The sequence below is a fragment of the Stegostoma tigrinum genome, chromosome 17 (assembly GCF_030684315.1).
Source record: "Stegostoma tigrinum isolate sSteTig4 chromosome 17, sSteTig4.hap1, whole genome shotgun sequence".
In the NCBI taxonomy this organism is placed as follows: Eukaryota; Metazoa; Chordata; class Chondrichthyes; order Orectolobiformes; family Stegostomatidae; genus Stegostoma; species Stegostoma tigrinum.
Window position 1 is genome coordinate 42,432,137 of NC_081370.1, and position 19,945 is coordinate 42,452,081.

The window sequence follows — 19,945 nt, forward strand, 5'->3', positions numbered from 1 at the left end:
TTCCAACATATTTGAAATAACTGATTTTTTTTTTGTTCTTGATAGCTTCACAGGCGGGAACGGTTTTTCTCCCTATCCACTCTGTCCAGACCCTCGATTTTGAATATCTCTATCAAATTTTCTTTTGATCTCTTCTCCAAAGAAACCATTTCTTCTCCAATCAATCTTCACAATAAATTCTTTATCTCTGGAACCATTTGTGTTTTTTTTTTCCACTGTGCCTTTTCAGATACTTTCTAGAAAGTCTGGTGCCCAAAATCGAATGCAGTATTCCAGCTGAGGCTCACTGCGACCTGTACAAGGTGGCTGTCTTTGCTTTGAGTACTCCCTGCCTTCGTTGATAAGTGTTGTAGTATTATTTTATTACCTGCTTATCTCCATAAGAAATGCAACCTAAAATCTTGCATTTGTATTTCTGTTGTTTGCTGGTTTGCCCTGTTCAAATGTTTTGGGCCTTTTGATGTTAGTGTTGAGTGGTTATCTCAAATTCGAAAACATACCAATTTCTCTCTGTGCTTAAGATGTATGCAGTTCATTGTGAACATTGTTTAAAATATGAGAGCCTCTATTGTATCTCAGCAAGAAAGGTTTGAATTCTTCAGTTAGGAGGGTACACTTATATAAAACTTTACAATTTATGCTTTATTGAGGTTACAAGAATTGGATTATATGTAATTTTTTATTGATCAAAAAACTCCAGTTACCACTTAAATAGTATAGTCTGTTTAGGTCTGATCTGATTCCTGGCTTTTGAATGGAGGAACTTGACCTGAGACCAGATACCCAGGTCTGGTAGAGAATTATCAAGAGATAGGAACTGCAGATGCTGGAGAATCTGAGATAACAAAGTGTAGAGATGGATGAGCAGAGCAGGCCATGCAGTATCAGAGGAGCAGGAAAGCTGACGTTTCAGGTCTGGACCCTTCTTCAGAAATAGGAGAGGGGAGGGGGATTCTGACGGGGGTGGGGGGGAGAAGGTGGACGGAAGATGGATAAAGGAGCATGTTGCTTCTTTATCCATTTTCCATCCACCTCCCCCCTTTCTCTCTTTATTTCAGAATCCCCTATCCCTCCCCCATCTTTCTTTTTGAAGATGGGTCCAGACCCAAAATGTCAGCTTTCCTGCTTCTTTGCTGCTTGGCCTGCTGTGTTCATACATCTCTATGCCTTGTTATCTTTGAGAATTATTAAACTGCGATTCTGTACATAAGGTAACCTCGCAAAGTTGGGTCAGATGTTTCACCAAAGTTTTTAGAAGTAATTTTGTCGCAGGAATCAAAATCATAGTGCCTTCTGTTTCTGGGATTGGAAGGAGTTACAACTATAGTTGAATTTGCTTCTAACTCTTGTACAGTGTTTCCTGTATGTCAGATTTCAAATTTAGAATGGGAGAGAATGTTCCACCATGCTCTACTAGTTGGCAGATTTGTTTGTATCCTTGAAAACAGCATACTCCAAAGTTTTTGAGTTCTTATTTTGAGGAGGAAAAGGGCTTCTGTAATATCATAACTGCCCAAATAATATATCTAATGATTGGAAAAGGTTCTCGGGAATTGTAAATAGAATAGCCTCTCTATCCAAATTAAAAAGATTGTGATATGGAGTTTTTACCTTTTTGGTTTGCTAGTATTTTTTAAAAATTATGTAATAGCCTCCTCAATTGCCTGTAATCTTGTGCAACTGATGGAGAAACTATAAATTAATTTGGGTTTACTAAGTAATGGCTTGGAATATTTGTTTGTATTTTGACTAGACTTTTGATTTAACATGAGTAAATCTGGCAATTTAACTTCTGCCAGCTGCACAAGTCCTAACCTTTTGGGAGAGCTAACACAACACTAGAGAAAATACCAAAGGAGTTTAATTCTTGTGCATAGGTCTTGGTGACCTCTGCATCTCCTCAAACATGCAAATTAGGAATATGCAAATACTGAAAGTGAATCCAGTGAAGTTCATTGACACTGAGGTTATTTGTTGGATGAGACCTGGTGTCAAAATGTTCTGTGTAGAATTCTATGTTTTGAGTGAGAAAATGTGTAATGTTAAATGCTCTTACTTGAGTGTACTGATTCAAAAGAAAAGAAAACAGCTTTTATTTACTGTAGTGCCTTTTGTGACTCGGACCTTGCAGAGAGTTTGACAGCCTTTTTGGCATTTTTTTAAAATCTAATCTCAGTTGTGATGTAAACGTTGCAGCCATTTGTCACCAGCAAGGTCCCGTAAATAGCAAAAAGATCACCCCAAACTTTTTTTCAGTGTTTCAGACAGTAATGTTGTCCAGGACTCTACGGTGAACATCCTTGCTCGCCTTTGGCTCTTCCACAAGCTATTCCAATGTCTATCAGCTTTGTAATGGAATAGACGCTCTGTGGGATTGAGGCTTATGATTTCTTTCTCCTAATGTGAGTAGTTTTATTCACTGAATTGGAGCACAATGATTAAGAGTCATTCCTTTATGCTGCTAAGTTGTCTCTTTTGTTGGTATTGGGATAAATGGCACAATATTGTTCAGTTTCATTTTGTTCTTCATAACTTTGTAACTTTTCATGTAAGACTACTGCTAAATAAACTCTTCATTTTTAAAATTTGTATTATTGAGGACACTGAAAATTCTATAATGTTAATTTCTTTTTAGGAGGCGGTCTGGCAGTTGGAACTCTTCTTCTTATTGGTAAGTAAAGCATTACATTTTTAGCAGCTCATCCTCCATGAGGGTAGGTGTTTAAACAAAACGTTGAACTATTACTTGGACCAGTCTGATAATCATGTAGTGCAACTTATTGAATCTTGTGATGCAACAACAAATGGCATTTACGTTGGGCTTTTAAAGTAGCAAAATGTGCCAAAGAGCTTCACAGAAGCAACCTCAAAAGAATTGACACTAACTTAATGATAGCTGTTCGCGAAAGAGTTAGATTTCAGTGAACATGTTAATAGGAGCAAGAGAGAGAGACTTAAGGGAGTTTCTGAATGTGAGCCGAGGCATCTGAAGGCACACACCCAACATGAAATTAGTGGAGTTGGTGGATTTTGATGGATGACAGTGCTGAATAAGCAAATGTTTTTAAATAACTTTTTTATATGTGCATTTACTGTGTTAGTATGACGAATCATTTATCACTAAAAATCAAAAGAACTGTGGATGCTGTAAATCAGAGACAAAAATAGAAATTGCTGGAAAAGCTCAACAAGTCTGGCAATGTCTGTAGAGAGAAATCCGAGTTAATGTTTTGGATTGAGTGATGGTTCTGAGGAAGCGTCAATGGTAGTTTGGAAAATGGAAGACAACAAAGTGTGAAGCTGGATGAACACAGCAGGCCAAGCAGCATTACAGGAGCACAAAAGCTGACGTTTCGGGCCTAGACCCTTCATCAGAGAGGGGGATTGGGAGAGGGTTCTGAAATAAATAGGGAGAGAGGGGGAGGTGGACCGAAGATAGAGGAGAGGAGAGTATAGATGGGGAGGGGATAGGTCAGTCCGGGGAGGACGGACAGGTCAAGGAGGCGGGATGAGGTTAGTAGGTGGGAAATGGGGGTGTGACTTGAGGTGGGAGGAGGGGATAGGTGAGAAGAGGAACAAGTTAGGGAGGTGGGTCAAGCTGGGCTGGTTTTGTGATGCAATGGGGGGAGGGAATGAGCTCTGCCGGTTTTGGGATGCAGTGGGGAAGGGAGAGATTGAAGCTTGTGATGTCCACATTGATACCATTGGGCTGCAGGCTTCCCAAGCGGAATATGAGTTGCTGTTCCTGTGACCTTCGGGTGGCATCGTTGTGGCACTGCAGGAAGTGCCCAGTATGGACATGTCATCTAAGGAATGGGAGGGGGAGTTAAAATGGTTCACGACTGGGAGGTGCAGTTGTTTATTGCGAACCAAGCGGAGGTGTTCTGCAAAGCAGTTCCCAAGCCTCCGCTTGGTTTCCCCAATGTAGAGGAAGCCACACTGGGTACAGTGGATACAGTATACCACATTGGCAGATGTGCAGGTGAACATCTTAATATGGAAAGTCATCTTGGGGCCTGGGATGGGGGTGAGGGAAGAGGTGTGGGGAAAAGTGTAGCATTTCCTGCGATTGCAGGGGAAGGTGCCGGGTGTGGTGGGGTTGGAGGGGAGTGTGGAGTGGACAAGGGAGTCACGGAGAGAGCGGTCTGTCCGGAAGGCAGACAAGGGTGGGGATGGAAAAATGTCTTGGGTGGTGGGGTCGGATTGTAGATGGTGGAAGTGTCGGAGGATGATGCGTTGTATGTGGAGGTTGGTGGGGTGGCATGTGAGGACGAGCGGGATTCTCTTAGAGTGGTTATGGTGGGGGCGAGGTGTGAAGGATGTGTTGTGGGAAATACGGGAGACACGGTCAAGGGTGTTCTCGACCACTGTGGGGGGGATAGATGATGTTGCGGTCCTGAAAGAATGTGGCCATCTGGGATGTGCGGGAGTGGAATGCCTCATCCTGGGAGCAGATCCGGCGGAGGGGAAGGAATTAGGAATATGGGATGGAATTTTTGCAGGGGTGTGGGTGGGAGGAGGTGTATTCTAGGTAGCTGTGGGAGTCGGTGGGCTTGGAATGGACATCAGTTTCTAGCTGGTTGCCTGAGATGGAGACAGAGGTCCAGGAAGGTGAGGCATGTGTTGGAGATGGCCCAGGTGAACTTGAGGTTGGGGTGGAAGGTGTTGAAGTGGATGAACTGTTCGAGCTCCTCTTGGGAGCAAGAGGCAAGTGCCGATACAGTCATCAATGTAATGGTGGAAGAGGTGGAGTTTGGGGCCAGTGTAGGTGTGGAAGAGGGACTGTTCCACGTAACCTACAAAGAGACAGGCATAGCTTGGGTCCATGCGGGTGCCCATGGCCACCCCTCTTTGTCTGTAGGAAGTGGGAGGAGTTGAAAGAGAAGTTGTTGAGGGTGAGGACGAGTTCGGCTAGGCGGATGAGGGTGTCGGTGGAAGGGGACTGTTCGGGCCTGCGGGACAAGAAGAAGCGGAGGGCTTTAAGGTCATCTGCGTGAGAATGCAGGTGTATAGGGACTGGACGTCGATGGTGAAAATGAGGTGTTGGGGGCCGGGGAATTGGAGGTTCTAGAGGAGGTGGAGGGCGTGGGTGGTGTCACGGATGTAGGTGGGGAGTTCCTGGACAAAGGGGGAGAAAATGGAGTCCAGATAGGTGGAGATGAGTTCGGTGGGGCAGGAGCAGGCGGAGACAATGCGTCAGCCAGGGCAGCCGGGTTTGTGGATTTTGGGAAGGAGATAGAAACGGGCCATGCGGGGTTGGGGAACAATGAGGTTGGAGGCTGTGGGTGGGAGGTCACCTGAGGTGATGAGGTCATGGATCGTATTGGAGATGATGGTTTCGTAGTTTGTAAAATGTCTGTTTATATGCAAAAGATAGTGTGAGAGGGGTAAGGAGTAATGATAGGTGGTGATAGGTCCCAAAGAGAGAAAGAGAGAAGACCAGTTAGACAGACAAAGGAGTGAATAGCTGTTAATGCAGACTGTTAGTGGCTAACAATGGGTGGTATGTAATAGACCATGTGATAACTAGGCATGGTCTTGGGGGTTGTTTAAGGACAAGGGAGAGCTCAAGGCTGAAAGTTTTAGAACTCTTCTTCAATTCAGTATTCATTGTTTTGTATTCCTTATGCATAAAACTTTCCCTCTGGAATTGAGCAGCTCTTGAATTTGATATTTTAGCAGTGCTTGAAAGTATGTTTTTGAAATATAGTTATAGTTGTAATGTGGACGAAAAGTAGCAAATTTATTCCAACAAGGCTGCCCCCTCAAACAAAGAAATAATGACCCCAAAATATATTTATTTTCTGGTGAGAGATATAATTGAGTTTACTAACTGAGACATGCCACCCTTTATTATTTAAAATTATCAGCTTGACTCAAAAATCAATTCTGCCTGAACAACATAATAATTCTTAGTTTCCATTCTGATTCATTTTTAGAAATGAAATTAGAAATTGAAAATGTGATTTGTTGGCAAGCTTTGAAGAGCAACTCAGTGAGTTATTTGGTACAGAATTCGTAGCCTCTGACCTTTTTGCTAGGTGCAGTATTTGTATGGCCACACACCAGTCGAATGCCTTAATGTTGTCCAGGTTTTAGTTTAATGAGCACAAACTGCTTCAGTGTCTGGAGTCAGGAAAAGTGCTGCTGAACATTGTGCAAACCTCTGTAACTATACCCATTTCTGATCTTCTGGAGGGAAGATCACTGAAGCAGCTAAAGGGGATTAGGCTGACATCACTGCCCACCAAGTCTGTAGGCTCTTGTGATGTAGTGATAGTGTTCCTGTCCCTACCTCTGAGCCAAGAGGTATTGGTTCAAGTCATACCATCTCCTGTTGTGTGGTGCCATCTCTGAAGCAGTTTCTGTGGGTGCTTTTTTAATCAACTAGACAGGGGCTCTTGTGGTACAGAGTTGGCATCCATGCCTCCAACCAGGATGTCCTGAGATCAAGTCCCACCTGGTTCAGAGGTCCGTAACATCATTTCTGGACTGGTAGATTACCTACAGAAATTCCTACAATGACAACATCGATAGGAGATAATTTAACCTCCAGCAACAATAGCCAACATCCTTTCTGCTAGATATGACTTCTCCAGTGGAGAGTTTTCCTCCTGATTCACAATGCGTTTAGTTTTTGCTCTGGTCGTTTGGTGCCACAAATGCTGCCTTGATATTCAGAGCAGTCACTCATTCTTGGGTCCAAAACTGTGATGTACTCAGGAGCTGATTGGGTCTGCCAGAGTCCAAATGGAGCAAAAGTGAGTAGGTTATTGTGTATGTGCTACTTGACAGTCCTGTAAATGACTTTTCCATCAATTGCTGATTCATTGAGATAAAATGATGGAATAGTAATTGGACAGATTAGATTTGGCTTGTTTGTTTTTGCACGCAGTATATATCTGCACAGTTTTCCACATTGCCTGGTATATTGCCAATGTTGTAGCTGCCCTGGAACACACCTGTTTAAACTATCAATGGAAGGTTGTCAGGGCCCATAGTCTTTGCAGTATCCAGGGTTTTTCATCATTTCTTGATGTCATGTATGGTCTGTCGAACTGGTTGAAAACAAGGACCTGAACCACTGCAGAAATCGGGAGGAAGCTAAGATGGTTCATTCACTCAACACCCCTGGCTGAAGATGCTTCAATCTTATCTGTTGTACTGATGCACTGGGCTCACCCATCATTGACAGGAAGATGTTTGTGGAGTCTCTTCCCATTAGTAGTTTAATTGTCCACCACCTTTCACAATGTGATGTGGAAAGGATGTAACTTGGATCCGATCTTTGAGTTACTTATTGCATGTTGATCCTGCTACTTGGCCTTTGCGTTGTAGATCCGCTGGGTTAATTTCTCACTTTGTTGATGTGCCCTCTGCCACTCATTGGATTGATTTTCAGTATTGATAGAACATTAGCTGGTGGGCAGAAAACATTGTGTGCATAGATGGATCTTTGAATCCCAGAATGTGACAAGTGAAAGCCAGCAGTAGTATATGTTACGGCTTCAACTTCTTTCACAGGTGACAGAGATATGTGGAATGTATGTTGTGAAGAAGACCTGAATTGCAGATAGAGAGCCTGAATGAGCATACAAAAGTCTGGTGGGTTGAGTATAGTGTGGGAAAATGTGACATTCTTTACTTTGGCAGAAAGAATGAAAATGCAGAGTATTACTTAAGTGGAGAACTACTGTAAAAGTCTGAAATGCAGAGGGATTTAAGTCTTGTGCATGTATTATAGAACTTGCTATGCAAATATAGCCTAATCAAACAGGCCAATGAGATGCTCTCCTTTATGGTGTAATTGAACATAAAAGTAAAAATTACATTGACTTATACAGTATTGGTGTTAATACATCTCTAACAATGTAACAAGGCATAGAGCTGGATAAACAGCTTGCAGCATTCTCCAGCATCGGCAGTTCCTACTATCTTTCTAACGACGTAAATTTGTTCTCCTTAGTTAAGGAAGGATATAAATGCATTGGAGGCAATTCAGAGGAGGTTTACTCGAGAATTCACTCATTCCAGTTATTGATCTAATGAGAATGGATAGGACAAGTGCATGTTTTGACTGAGGAATTTAGTGAGTAGTGTCTCGACTTGTACAAAACCCTGAATTGTCTTAACAAGGTGAACATGGAAACGATGTTTTAACTCTTCTGTGCTAATGAAGAACTAGGGGTACTGTTTAAATTTAGGAATCAGCCTTTTAGGACGGATGAGAAATTTTGAGGGTTGAAACTTCGGATTCTCTGCATCAGAAAACAGTGGAGTAATGTTCACTTAAATTTTTAAGGTAGCTCTAAATGGATTCTTGTTAGACAAAGGGATCAAAGCTTATCGGGGGTACATGGGAATTTGATATTCATAAACACAAAGATCAGCCTTGACCTTATTGACTAACAGCTAGTTAGGGCCAAATGATCTATTTCTGTGCCTATTTCATACAACTCTTTAACTGAATTGTAGTGGTAGGTTGGGGAGAAGTGCTGGAACGTGAGGTTAGTGTGTTGAATACAATTCTGATGATTTAAAGCACCTCATTGCTCCAGGCTTTGAGTTGCTAGATCTGATCAAAATCTATCCTACTAGCATAGTGGCAGAGCCACACCACCCAGTGGAGGATATCTCACTGCGAGTACTCCATGAATTTTTTATTTTACAAGTGGAGAATCTAGCATTTAAGTTTGCCTCCTGAGAATCTCTTCTGCAAAACAATATATTACCACTCATTGTCTCAAAGCACAGCACATGAGGAGTCAGGACCAAGTGTAATCTTCATATGAAGAAGAATTGAAATCTAGGATAAGCACACTAAATATATTGATCTAATTTAGTTTGTATCTTGAACATTTTGTCTAGATTTATGTTTGCATTCTAAGTTATTTTGTTAACTTGGTATGTGCACTTGTTATATTGAACTTGATAGCTTGCTGGTGGTTGTGCTGTTACACCTGCCAGCAGAAAAGCATAGTTTGGTCCATGTATGAACAAGCAATATATTACAATTACTTAGTGGCAGAAACTATAGCAACTTTCTTCTAAATCCACCCTAGCAATCAGAAAATCTGAGGATGTTTGGCATTTGTTGTAAGAGAATAGATCTCTCCTGTTTTTGCTATACGTTACTTCATACTGAACTTGTGCTTCAACTGGGCAGAAAACCAAAAATCTGACCCTTCAACTCTGCATTTAAGAATTGGCTAGCTGAGCAGCCAGTCAAATCTACAACCACTACCACCACCTTTTTTGAGATTAGACCAGCTAACACATACCCTCAAATCTTTGTTCGTCTGAATGAAATGGCCAACATATTGTCTTTGAGTGTTAGTGGAATGCATAAGGAACCCTTTCATCTTAAGCTTACGCGGTATGTGTACTTTAGAAAGTTTAAGCATCTTTCAAGATAGCATGTGTACTATATGGATTTAAATTGCTTTGAATTGAATTTAAATTGAAAGGAAATAAAAGTTCGACAGAACAGAATATTAACAGAAGCAGAAGTCCGTGGAATTGAGGACAAATAACCGATGGCTGAGAAATTGGTTGAGAGGTAGGCCAGTGAAAGCAGGGGATAATGATACCAATATGTGACTAGTAGTGTCCCACAAGAATCTGTTAGGGCCTTAATCATTAATTATTAATGACCTGGGCATGACTTTCTATGCCATTATCAAAATTTGTTGATGACACAAAAGTTAGGCAGCATTGTAGACAGTAGAAATGATGGCATAAAGTTACAAAGGGATGTTAATAGACTAGACTAAAACAGTGGTAAAACTGTGGCAGATGGATTTCAATGTAAGCAAGTATGAGGTTATCTAGTTTGAGCTGAAAAAGATAGATTAAGTTTCTTTCCAGATGGTATGAAATTAAATACAGTGTACATCCAAAGAAACTTCAAGGTTCAGATGCATAGATCTTTAAAATACCAAGTATAGGTGCAGAAAATTATCAATAAGGCTAATGGAATGCTGGCCAATGTATTTAGAGGACTGGAATATAATGATGCAGAAAGTAAAACTCAGGTTAGACCCTACTTCGAGCACTGTGAGCATAACTGGGCACCAGACCTTGGGAAGGATGTATTGGCTTTGGAGGGAATATAACAGGTTTACCAGGTCAATACCTGAAATTCAGGTGTTACGTTATGAGGAGAGATTATCCAAATTAAGCCTGTTTTGCTCTAGACCTTAGATTAAGGTGTGACCTGATCAAAGTCTTCAACATATCAATATGAAAAGACAGGCTAGACTAGGGGCGTGGTCTAAAAATTAATACTAGACTGTTCAAGATAAATGTTAGGAAGCACTTCACACACAGGCTGGTGGAGGTTTGAAATGCTCTTCCACAAATGGCAGTTGATACTGGATCAGTTAGCAATAATCTCAGATTTAAAACTTCAGTCAGAAAGGTATTGAGGGATATAGGTCAAAGACAGGTATATGAAGTTAGCCCACAGATCAGCCATTATGATGTTGAATCATGAAATTTTCTTGAACGGCTGACTACTTTTTCTACGTTTCTGTGCAACCAGTTGATTTAGAGTTGCACAAACTTCCCCTCAATCAGCAGTGAAATATCTCTCAATATTACAAGGATTAATGAAAAGGAGCAGATTATTTGATCCAGCAAACTTCCCTCATCTGTTATTTAGTCATGGCAGCTGTTTCTTTTCAATTCCTATGTCATGTCCTTTCTGTATGTCTAACCTTAATTCCTAGGTTAATAACTTTCATCTTTTGAAACACCTCACTTGAGTCTGCATCTGTAGTCTGCTAAACGGTGCATTCCATTTTCTTGCAGGCTTTTAACTTTTATTTGGACTTGCTTCTGTCTGAATGATATTAAAATCTGAATGCAAATACTCATTCTGAAGGGAACAATTATTTCAATTTTAAACATAGCTCAAGGAAGTTCCTGTTGATGGTGTTCCTTAAGCTGTGTACCTCTTGATTATAAATGCCAAATGATTCAATATAGTTGAATAAAGAAGTTTTCTAGAACAGTGTATCATGGTTGGACATCTACTGTTCATCTTTTATTTACAGCTAGAACGCTTAAGCTAATGTAATAATTTTAAGTAGAAAAAAGCAGCAAGTAGATCAGGGATGAAAGATTTACTCATTTTCCATATCCATCTGTTAACATTTGGTAATAGTTTGTTCAGGCGCTTTTAGTTTCTGTTTTATTCATTGGCATTTTGTGGTTTCAAAAACACGAATCAGAATTTTTAGTGTGCCAGCTATAAATGGAAAAAGCATGCTTACTAAAATTTTGAATATGTTTAATGGAATTCAAACTTCTAGGGATAGTATAATCTAAAACTTCTTTTGACCCTGTGAAATATCCACAACTAAAAGCAGCAATTTTTTCCACATGGATGTCAGTTATTTTGAATGCTTTTTAAACACCTCTTCCATAGAAGACTCATCTTAGTTTTGAATGTTTGTGAATACGCCTCGTAGATCAGCCATTGCTCTGTGATTATTCACTGCAATGCAGTGTTCTAACTCCACTGTAATGAAGTTTCATTGGCACATTTTAAAATTGCTCGGTCATTAATTAAATAAAAGATGTGTTATTTTATGAAATCAGCTGGCTAAAACAAGTTCTGTTTCACTTATTAGCAGAGTCACTTGTGTTCTCTGCTCACCCAAAGTCTGTTTTTCACAGGGGCATGATAAAATCCAGTCTGAAAGTTTGAACTCTAATGTGCAATTAGCAGCTGTTCTTTCACTTATCTTTTAATACAGAAAGTCAGGATGACAATATGCTCTACACTCAACCAATAGGATGTGCAATTATACTGTCCTCCCATTGCTCGGGTACTTGCCCTACTGTGTAACTGCAGACAGATACTTGGAGGTTAGCTGCATGCCCGTTTTCAGTACAGGAACAACAAATGGCCTGTATATTATAGCAACTTGTATGAATTGTGTTGGGAAAGCAGCAAGTTGGACTGTCTTTTTTTGTCCTGAGGATAAACTGTGCTGCAAAGCTCAAGATGGGAACAGGATTATGTTACAGGCACAAAAAGGGGGAATTTTTTAAAAAATTTGTCTATGCTTAGAAATTGGAGTTGAGAATCAGGATCAAATGTGCTCAAGGTTAAGAAAGAGAAGACAAGATAAAGTATCCAACTTGTCCTCACTCTGCCTAAAAGAGGTACTAAAATTGACTTCTGCTTTAGCTTGCTTAAAGGCTCATATGAAATATATTATCTGATTCGTGTTTTTGAAACCACAAAATGACAATGAATACAACAGAACCTAAAAGCGCCTGAACAAACTATTACCAAATATTAACAGATGGATATGGAAAATGACTAAATCTTTCATCCCTGATCGGCTTGCTGCTTTTTTTCTACTTAAATTGTTACATTATCTGCCGGGTTACCAGGTCCCTTGAATTCATGTACGTATTAATCATGGACATCTTTCAGCACTCCATGTTTTGTTGAACTTTGGCACGTTGTTATAATGCTCTTTTAAAGCTCAGGTGCATTAAGGCTACACAATAGAACAATCACCTTTTCATGAAAGATTGCACTTCAGTAAGTAAACTTCCTCTTCAATCAGTTCCTCTATTCCTCAAATTAGTTTAGTTGGAGAAATTTGTGTTTAACCTTCCAAATGCATTAGCTGGTTAATTTAATCTCATAATAGTGAATTTAAGTGTTATTAAACCATTAGTTTGCTTCAGTACAAAAATTCTCTTGAGATGTCTCTATAGGAGTTCAGTATATCCATTGCTAGAATGGATCCACAATATAGCATTTTAAAGAACTATATACCCATATGCGTATAAATGTTTAGTTGAATTAACTTTGCAAAGTAATTCAGTTTCAAGCTTAAATCAATTATTGTAGTAGCTTTATGCATGTGGTACGCATTCAACCAAAAGTAATGTCATATTCAGAGTTACATTATAACGGTTATTTTTGCTTTCTGCAACTCCTACACTACCTAATAATTCTAGGTGAAATTGAATTACAAAATTTCTTCACATATGCGAAAGAACATATGATGTACCAGTTGAAATGGTACATATGCTTGTGTTGACCAATAGATGAATGAACGCTAGACAACATAGCATAGCACGAGAGACTACAGACCAGATACTTAAACCCAGATATCTCAATGCAGTTCATTCAAAATATAAATAAACAAATAATCTGTTTTTTTCCTTTTCACACAAACTTGTGCAATAACATTGTAATCAGAATTGCCTCTTCTCTCCCCTCATTTACTGCTTTAAATCTTACATTTACAGGTCCTTTTCAGCCACGCAATTGCACTTAATTAAGAATGCCCGTAGAAAACTGAAGGGATACAAGAACTTCTTTGACTGTTAACAGCTGCCAGCAAATTTTGAAAGACACAAGCTTCTTGTCCTTAAATTTTTATGTACAATGTAATGATGTTGGTTTAATGAAAAAATAAATATCATAGCTTAAGTTTGGAAAAATCTCATGCATTATTTTTGTTTTTCTCAATTGGAGCAACTTACCTGAGACAGAAGTGACTTTCTCAGTTCATTGCGAGGGCCTTTGAAGAATCTTCTGTCATTTTGAATCATTCTTGCACTAATATAAAGCCCTTTGTTTTTTAAGTTTTAACGCATGTGAGCTGAACACATAGGTAAATGAATATGTTGTAAAATACTTCATAAATCGAGTCTTAGATTGTGGCATTTGGACCAAAAAGAGGCAAAATAAACCTTACTGCATTTGGTGAACTCAAAAAACTAACCGGACGTGGTTGTGCAAATGAACACTTGAAGATGTTGCCAACCTTTCCTGTCTTTCACTAGCTTTTAATTCTCTAGAAGATTATATGTTCGCCACTACACAGATGCAACTGTTGAACATGGACACGTTTATCTTTGTGAATATTTTAAATATGTAAAGAAGATGGAGTAGACCTTGGAATTTTGATTCTTGCACTTCTTTTCCTGGTCAAGTATTAAAATGGTAGAACTAACATTAGATTTTTGCTTCCTGGTCTGAAGTGGCTCTTTAATGGCTCTGGTTAAATTGCAGGACATTGAGAACAATAATCCTAGTTTTTTTGTGCTTTATCTATGTAAAAACACTTACTAAACCTTTTGCAAGGCAATGAAAAATTAGTGGCCACTAAGTCTCAGGAGTGCAATGAGAAAAAGTGGTGTTGACAGGATGATATGGTGGATTTTGATTGCAACAAGATAGGGGTGCTAAAGCTGAAATAGGTAAAAGTGGGAGGAGCTAGCCTTCACGTGCCCCCAGTGTATTTTTGACTGGGGTGTGGAGGCTCATAAAATAGGATGGGTGCCCAACCCACCACTTTTCTATCCATTACTGAACTAACATCCGCCTGTGAATCTTTGGAACTCCTTTCCACAATGAACTGTGAGGGTAGAGTCCTTGTAAAAGGCTTTGAATAACATTATTTAGGGTTATGAGGAAAGGCTGAAGAGGCAAAAGCAGTGTGTTCCTATTTCTAATAATTACAGTTCTATGAATCCTTGTGATTTTACCAAACTATATGTGACGATGCTGTCACTTTATAAAGGTTATTTTGCCCTGGGGTTTGTTTTGTTTTTGAAGAGGGGTTGTAAAGGCAGAGGAACAAAGCTGGCCACTGAAAACAACTTAAGAGGCCTTTATTTTTTTTTTACCAGTTGTAACAATGTAAGGCCAGTGGCCAGCTCTCTCTGACCAGGCTTTCTAGTATTCTATTTTGGCTGTAGCACTCAGAAGCTGTTCGGGGATCCCAGAAGGGGTGGAAGTTTCAGCAAATGATTGCTAACTGCTACTTCCTCCTGAAATATCTCTTGACATTGTTTCCTCCTGGATTAGAGAACTGCATGTAAGAATCTGTCTGAATTTACCTTTTTGCCAAGGAGTGTGTTTATGGGATGTTACTCTACTTAGAACAGTTGATTAGTAATAACTACTGTATCTATTATTGGGTTAAGTTTTTCAATGATTAGATTATTCTAAATACCTCATCCTCTTTTTGTATTTTAACTATAGTCTTTAATTTGTGTTTTGATTGATGTTGAGTAGTTTGACCAACTGCATCAATCTAGAACATGTATCTCTCACCTACCTTTAAAATAGGAAAAATTAAGGCCAAGGCTACCTGTTTAAAATATTTTGAGGGGGTCTGGTCCAGTCCATAACACAGGTCATCAAAATTATGCAAAGGAGGCCTCCAAAAATGGAATATTAGGATACACCCTTCCTGATTATAGGAGGAGAAAACATTAAATTGTAACATTTACAATCTAGCAGGCAGGAGTAGAATTAGGAGAAAACAATGTCAGGCCTAATTGGAGGACTTTGCTTCCATTTCTTTTATTTATATTCACAGTTGCAAGGGATTAACAAATGTTAGATAAAAGATGAGATGTTGTGGCATGGATTGAAGGATTTATAGTGGGATTTTCAGGGACCTAATGGCATTTCAGATAATGTCTGATTTGCTGCTCTGTGGTACAATTTATAATGTCCATTTAAAATCTGAACTATTAATAATAGCCCAATTAACACTACAATGCTTATTCCTGATTTTATTGAATTAGATGCATGAATGTTCATATTTGAAAATATTCCACCTGTGCCTCCAATGTACGTTTTCCACAGTTAATGTTAAGAAATTGGAAAATGAATGATCACTTTTTTTGAAATGGGACAATACTTTGCTACTCGTGGTTTGAATAAGCCAGTAGAAAAGGTACATAATGCTTGTGTTTCCTGTATTGGTCTAACTTGAGTCCGCACTTCGTTATTGAGTTTTTTCACTAGTTTATCTTCTAAAGTATCTCCCACCGACTCTTTCACATCACTCCAGAATCACCACATCTCATTAATTCAAAAATCTTCAATTGCATCTAGTCATATTTCTGTAGCTTTACCTGTATCAGGTTAAGGTTTGCTTTTTAGATGAAAAAGCTTAAATGACTGACAGTCTGTGCACATAAGCATATCTTTTCCTCACTTTTTAAAAATTTTTGGTTTTTTCTTTAATCATTCACAGGATGAGGGCGTTGCTGGCTAGGTAGCATTTATTGCCCAACCCTAATTGCCATTTAAGAGTCAACTGCATTGCAATCAATACATAAACAAGAGGCAAAAGTAGATATTGGGCCGCTCCAAATTGATGCTGGAAGGCTAGTGATGGGAGATAAGGAAATAGCTGAAGAACTTTAGTACTTTGCGTCAGTCTTCACAGTGGAAGACATGAGTAGTATGCCAACAATTAGGGAGAGCCGGGGGCAGAGTTGAGTATGGTAGGCATTGCAAAAGAGAAAGTGCTAGAAAAGCTGAAAGGGCTAAAAATTGATAAATCTCCTGGCCCCGATGGGCTACATCCTAGAGTTCTGAGGGATGTGGCTGAGGAAATAGCGGAGGCTTTGGCCGTGATCTTTCAAAAGTCACTGAAGCCAGGGAAAGCCCCAGATGATTGGAAAATTGCTGTTGTAATCCCCTTGTTTAAGAAAGGATCAAGGCAAAAGATGGAAAATAGGCCGATTAGCCTAACCTCGGTAGTTGGTAAAATTCTGGAATCCATTGTCAAGTATGAGATTTCTAAATTCCTGGAAGTGCAGGGTCAGATGAGAACAAGTCAGCATGGATTTAGTAAGGGGAGGTCGTGCCTGACAAACCTGTTAGAATTCTTTGAAGAGGTAACAAGTATGTTAGACCAGGGAAACCCAGTTGATGTTATCTATCTAGACTTCCAAAAGGCCTTTTTGATACGGTGCCTCATGGGAGGCTGCTGAGCAAGGTGAGGACCCACGGTGTTCGAAGTGAGATACTGGCTTGGATAGAGGATTGGCTGTCTGACAGAAGGCAGAGAGTTGGGATAAAAGGCTCTTTTTCGGAATGGCAAGTGGTGTCCCGCAGGGTTCAGTGTTGGGGCCGCAGCTGTTCACCTTATATATTGATGATCTGGATGAAGGGACTGGGGATATTCTAGCGAAGTTTGCCGATGATACGAAGATAGGCAGACAAGCAGGTACTACTGAGGAGGTGGGAAAGCTGCAGAAAGATTTAGACAGTTTAGGAGAGTGCTCCAGGAAATGGCTGAATTTCAATGTGAGGCTTTGCACTGCGGGGGGGGGGGGGGGCTGGCGGTGGAAGAATACAGGCATGGACTATTTTCTAAATGGTGAGAAAATTCGCAAAGCAGAAGTGCAACGGGATCTGGGAGTGTTGGTCCAGGATTCTCTAAACGTTAACTTGCAGGTAGAGTCCGTAATTAAGAAAGCGAATGTAATGTTGTCGTTTATCGCAAGAGGGTTGGAAGATAAAAGCAGTGATGTGCTTCTGAGGCTTTATAAAGCTCTAGTTAGGCCCCATTTAGAATACTGTGTCCAATTTTGGGCCCCACACCTCAGGAAGGACATACTAGCCCTGGACCGTGTCCAGTGGAGATGCACACGGATGATCCTTGGAATGGTAGGTTTAACGTATGATGACTGCTAAGGATCCTGGGATTGTACTCATTAGAGTTTAGAAGGTTGAGGGGAGATCTAATGGAAACTTACAAGACAATGTATGGTTTAGAAGGGGTGGACGCTAGGAAGTTGTTTCCGTTAGGCGGGGAGACAAGGACCCGTGGGCACAACCTTAAAATTAGAGGGGGTAAATTTAAAACTGAAATGAGACGACATTTCTTCAGCCAGAGAGTGATGGGCTTGTGGAATTCATTGCCACAGAGTTCAGTGGAGGCCGGGACGTTGGATGCCTTCAAGGCAGAGATCGACAAATTCTTGATCTCAGAAGGAATCAAGGGCTACAGGGAGAGTGCAGGGAAGTGGAGTTGAAATGCCCATCAGCCATGATTTAAATGGCGGCGTGGACATGATAGGCTGAATGGCCTTACTTCCATTCCTATGTCTTATGGTCTTAGGTGGGTCTGGAAGCACGTTCAGGCTAGACAGGTAAGGAATGGGAGTTCCCTTCGCTCAAGGACATTTGTAATTCACATGGATTTTTCCTGACAATTGACAATAGATTCATGGTCATCATTAGATTCTTAATTCAAGATATTTTGTTGAATTCAGATTCCACCATTGTCCCAGAACATTATCTAGGTCTCTGGATTAACAGTCCAGCGAGAATACCACTAGGCCATAGCCTCCCCATTGAGTTTCCAAGAGCAAGGTAAATATTAAAATGTTAGAAACCATAATATATCATTGATTAAAAATGATTTACCAGGCAGCATTTCTTCATCTATCTTGTGATCTGGTTTTGAATTCAAAAGCAGAATACTATGATGCTGAATATCCAAAATCAAGTCTAGAAATATCCATGTTGGAAATATTCGTAGCTGAGGTATCTTGCGTAACTGCATTAATGCCTTAGGTCTGTGGCCTTCCACAGGACGGAGAGTTAAGCCATGTTTGAGTAAATGAAGGGGGAAATGAATGAAAGGGAAAGTCTGAGATAAGGTGAGTTGTAGGAGGGGTGAAGTGTCAAAAAGCTTTGTGGTAAGTTATCCAAAGGGAGTGATAATTGATGAAGAAACAAAAGTGTCCCGAGGTATGAATGCTGTGTGAGTCAATGACAAATGAAGTGAGGCAAGACTGAACTTTTTTTAAAAGAAACCAAAATAGCAACAAATGTTATGATCTCAATTTGAGCTGTTGAACAATGCTGAATTCAGAAAGCTGCAGAGTGCTGAGTCAAAAAATTCTCCACCTTGCTCTCGCTTTGTTTTTCTGGCCTTTCCTAATCTTGTTAAAGCATTTCAATAAAGTTCAATGCCTGGTTGAGGATCAAAATCTCTGCTTTTGATTGGGCACCTTTTCAAGCTTCTGGACTTTGCATTGAGTTCAGTAATTCTGGATCATAATTTCTGTACTTTGATAATTTGGTTATTTTTCTTTTGAAATCCCTTTACTTTGCATTCAGAATGCTGCTGTCCTACCATTTAGACCTCATAGCTATCCTTTTCAATTGCTAATTGATGACAAGGACACTTCTTTGAAGCTTTCTATTTTCCACTCAGGACAATTTGCAAGAATGCAAGTTTAAGGGAGAAACAATATTTATGTGGCATGAGAGGAGCGTGTTAATTGGTTGGCTAATGGACTCTAGAGATGTTGCAATTATGAATGCAGCAGATGGTTGACGATTAACTACCAGGGTTTGTTTACTTTTTAAACTAGGCAGATTTACCATGACTGAAGGCGTTGCCCTGATAAATGAACCAATGACTATTTTGTTGAGTTTAAACAGATGCATGCCTGATTGTTTGTAAAAAGCAGGCCCCTGTGTATTAATATAAGTAGCTTCCCTTAAACACTAGGGATGTATCGTGTGCCCAATCGACAGTCCTAAATAGGTTGGCAATTCTTTGCAGACTGAGGATTATCCAGAACATGTTCAACAACTGTATTGACTGACTGAGTGGACAATTTTAAAAATTATGCATTGTTCCATCACTGTTGGAATTGATGGTTAGATCAGTATTCATTACCAACCTTCTTGCTAATCTGTACAAATGCGCAGCCGCTCTGCTCCAAGCACAGTGATTGGCATGCCAACACAGATCATGGCGTTACCTTCTGGTTCCAGAAGCCACTGCCACACCTGAGTAGAAGGAAAAATAAATTTGAAAGGTTTCTGTTCATTACCCATCCCTAAATGCCCTAGGGAAAATGTGATTTAGGTATGTGGGCAGTGACAATGAAGAAACAATGATATTGTTCCAGGTCAGGATGGTGTGTACAAGAAAGAGAGCTTGTCTAAAGCTCTTGCTTGAAATTAAGAAGGGGATAACGGTGGTAAATGTGATGAAACTATATGGGGAAATCATGCTTCTAATCAACTTCTGTGACTTTTTTGCAAAACATGAGTGGTTTTCTTGCCCTTGGGAAAGATAATCCAATAATGATCTGACACCAGTGTAGCATGTTTTGTATACAAAATGTTCTGTTA

At 39.9% G+C, this 19,945-nt stretch overlaps 1 protein-coding gene across 5 annotated transcripts in view; it reads left to right on the plus strand.

The window, feature by feature from the left end:
* The window catches only part of elp4 (elongator acetyltransferase complex subunit 4), a 257,514-nt gene that overhangs the window by 2,289 nt on the left and 235,280 nt on the right, over positions 1–19,945 (plus strand). For 4 of the 5 annotated variants that reach the window (XR_007248965.2, XR_009446851.1, XM_048545052.2 and 1 more), the window contains exon 2: positions 2,636–2,671. Coding sequence is in view for 2 of the 5 variants with exons in the window: in XM_048545052.2 (XP_048401009.1) it covers positions 2,636–2,671 (36 nt within the window). In the remaining 3 variants the exon portion in view is untranslated. Of the gene's footprint in view, positions 1–2,635; positions 2,672–13,281; positions 13,466–19,945 lie in introns of those variants that run through there. The other variant, XR_007248966.2, reaches the window with a different exon arrangement.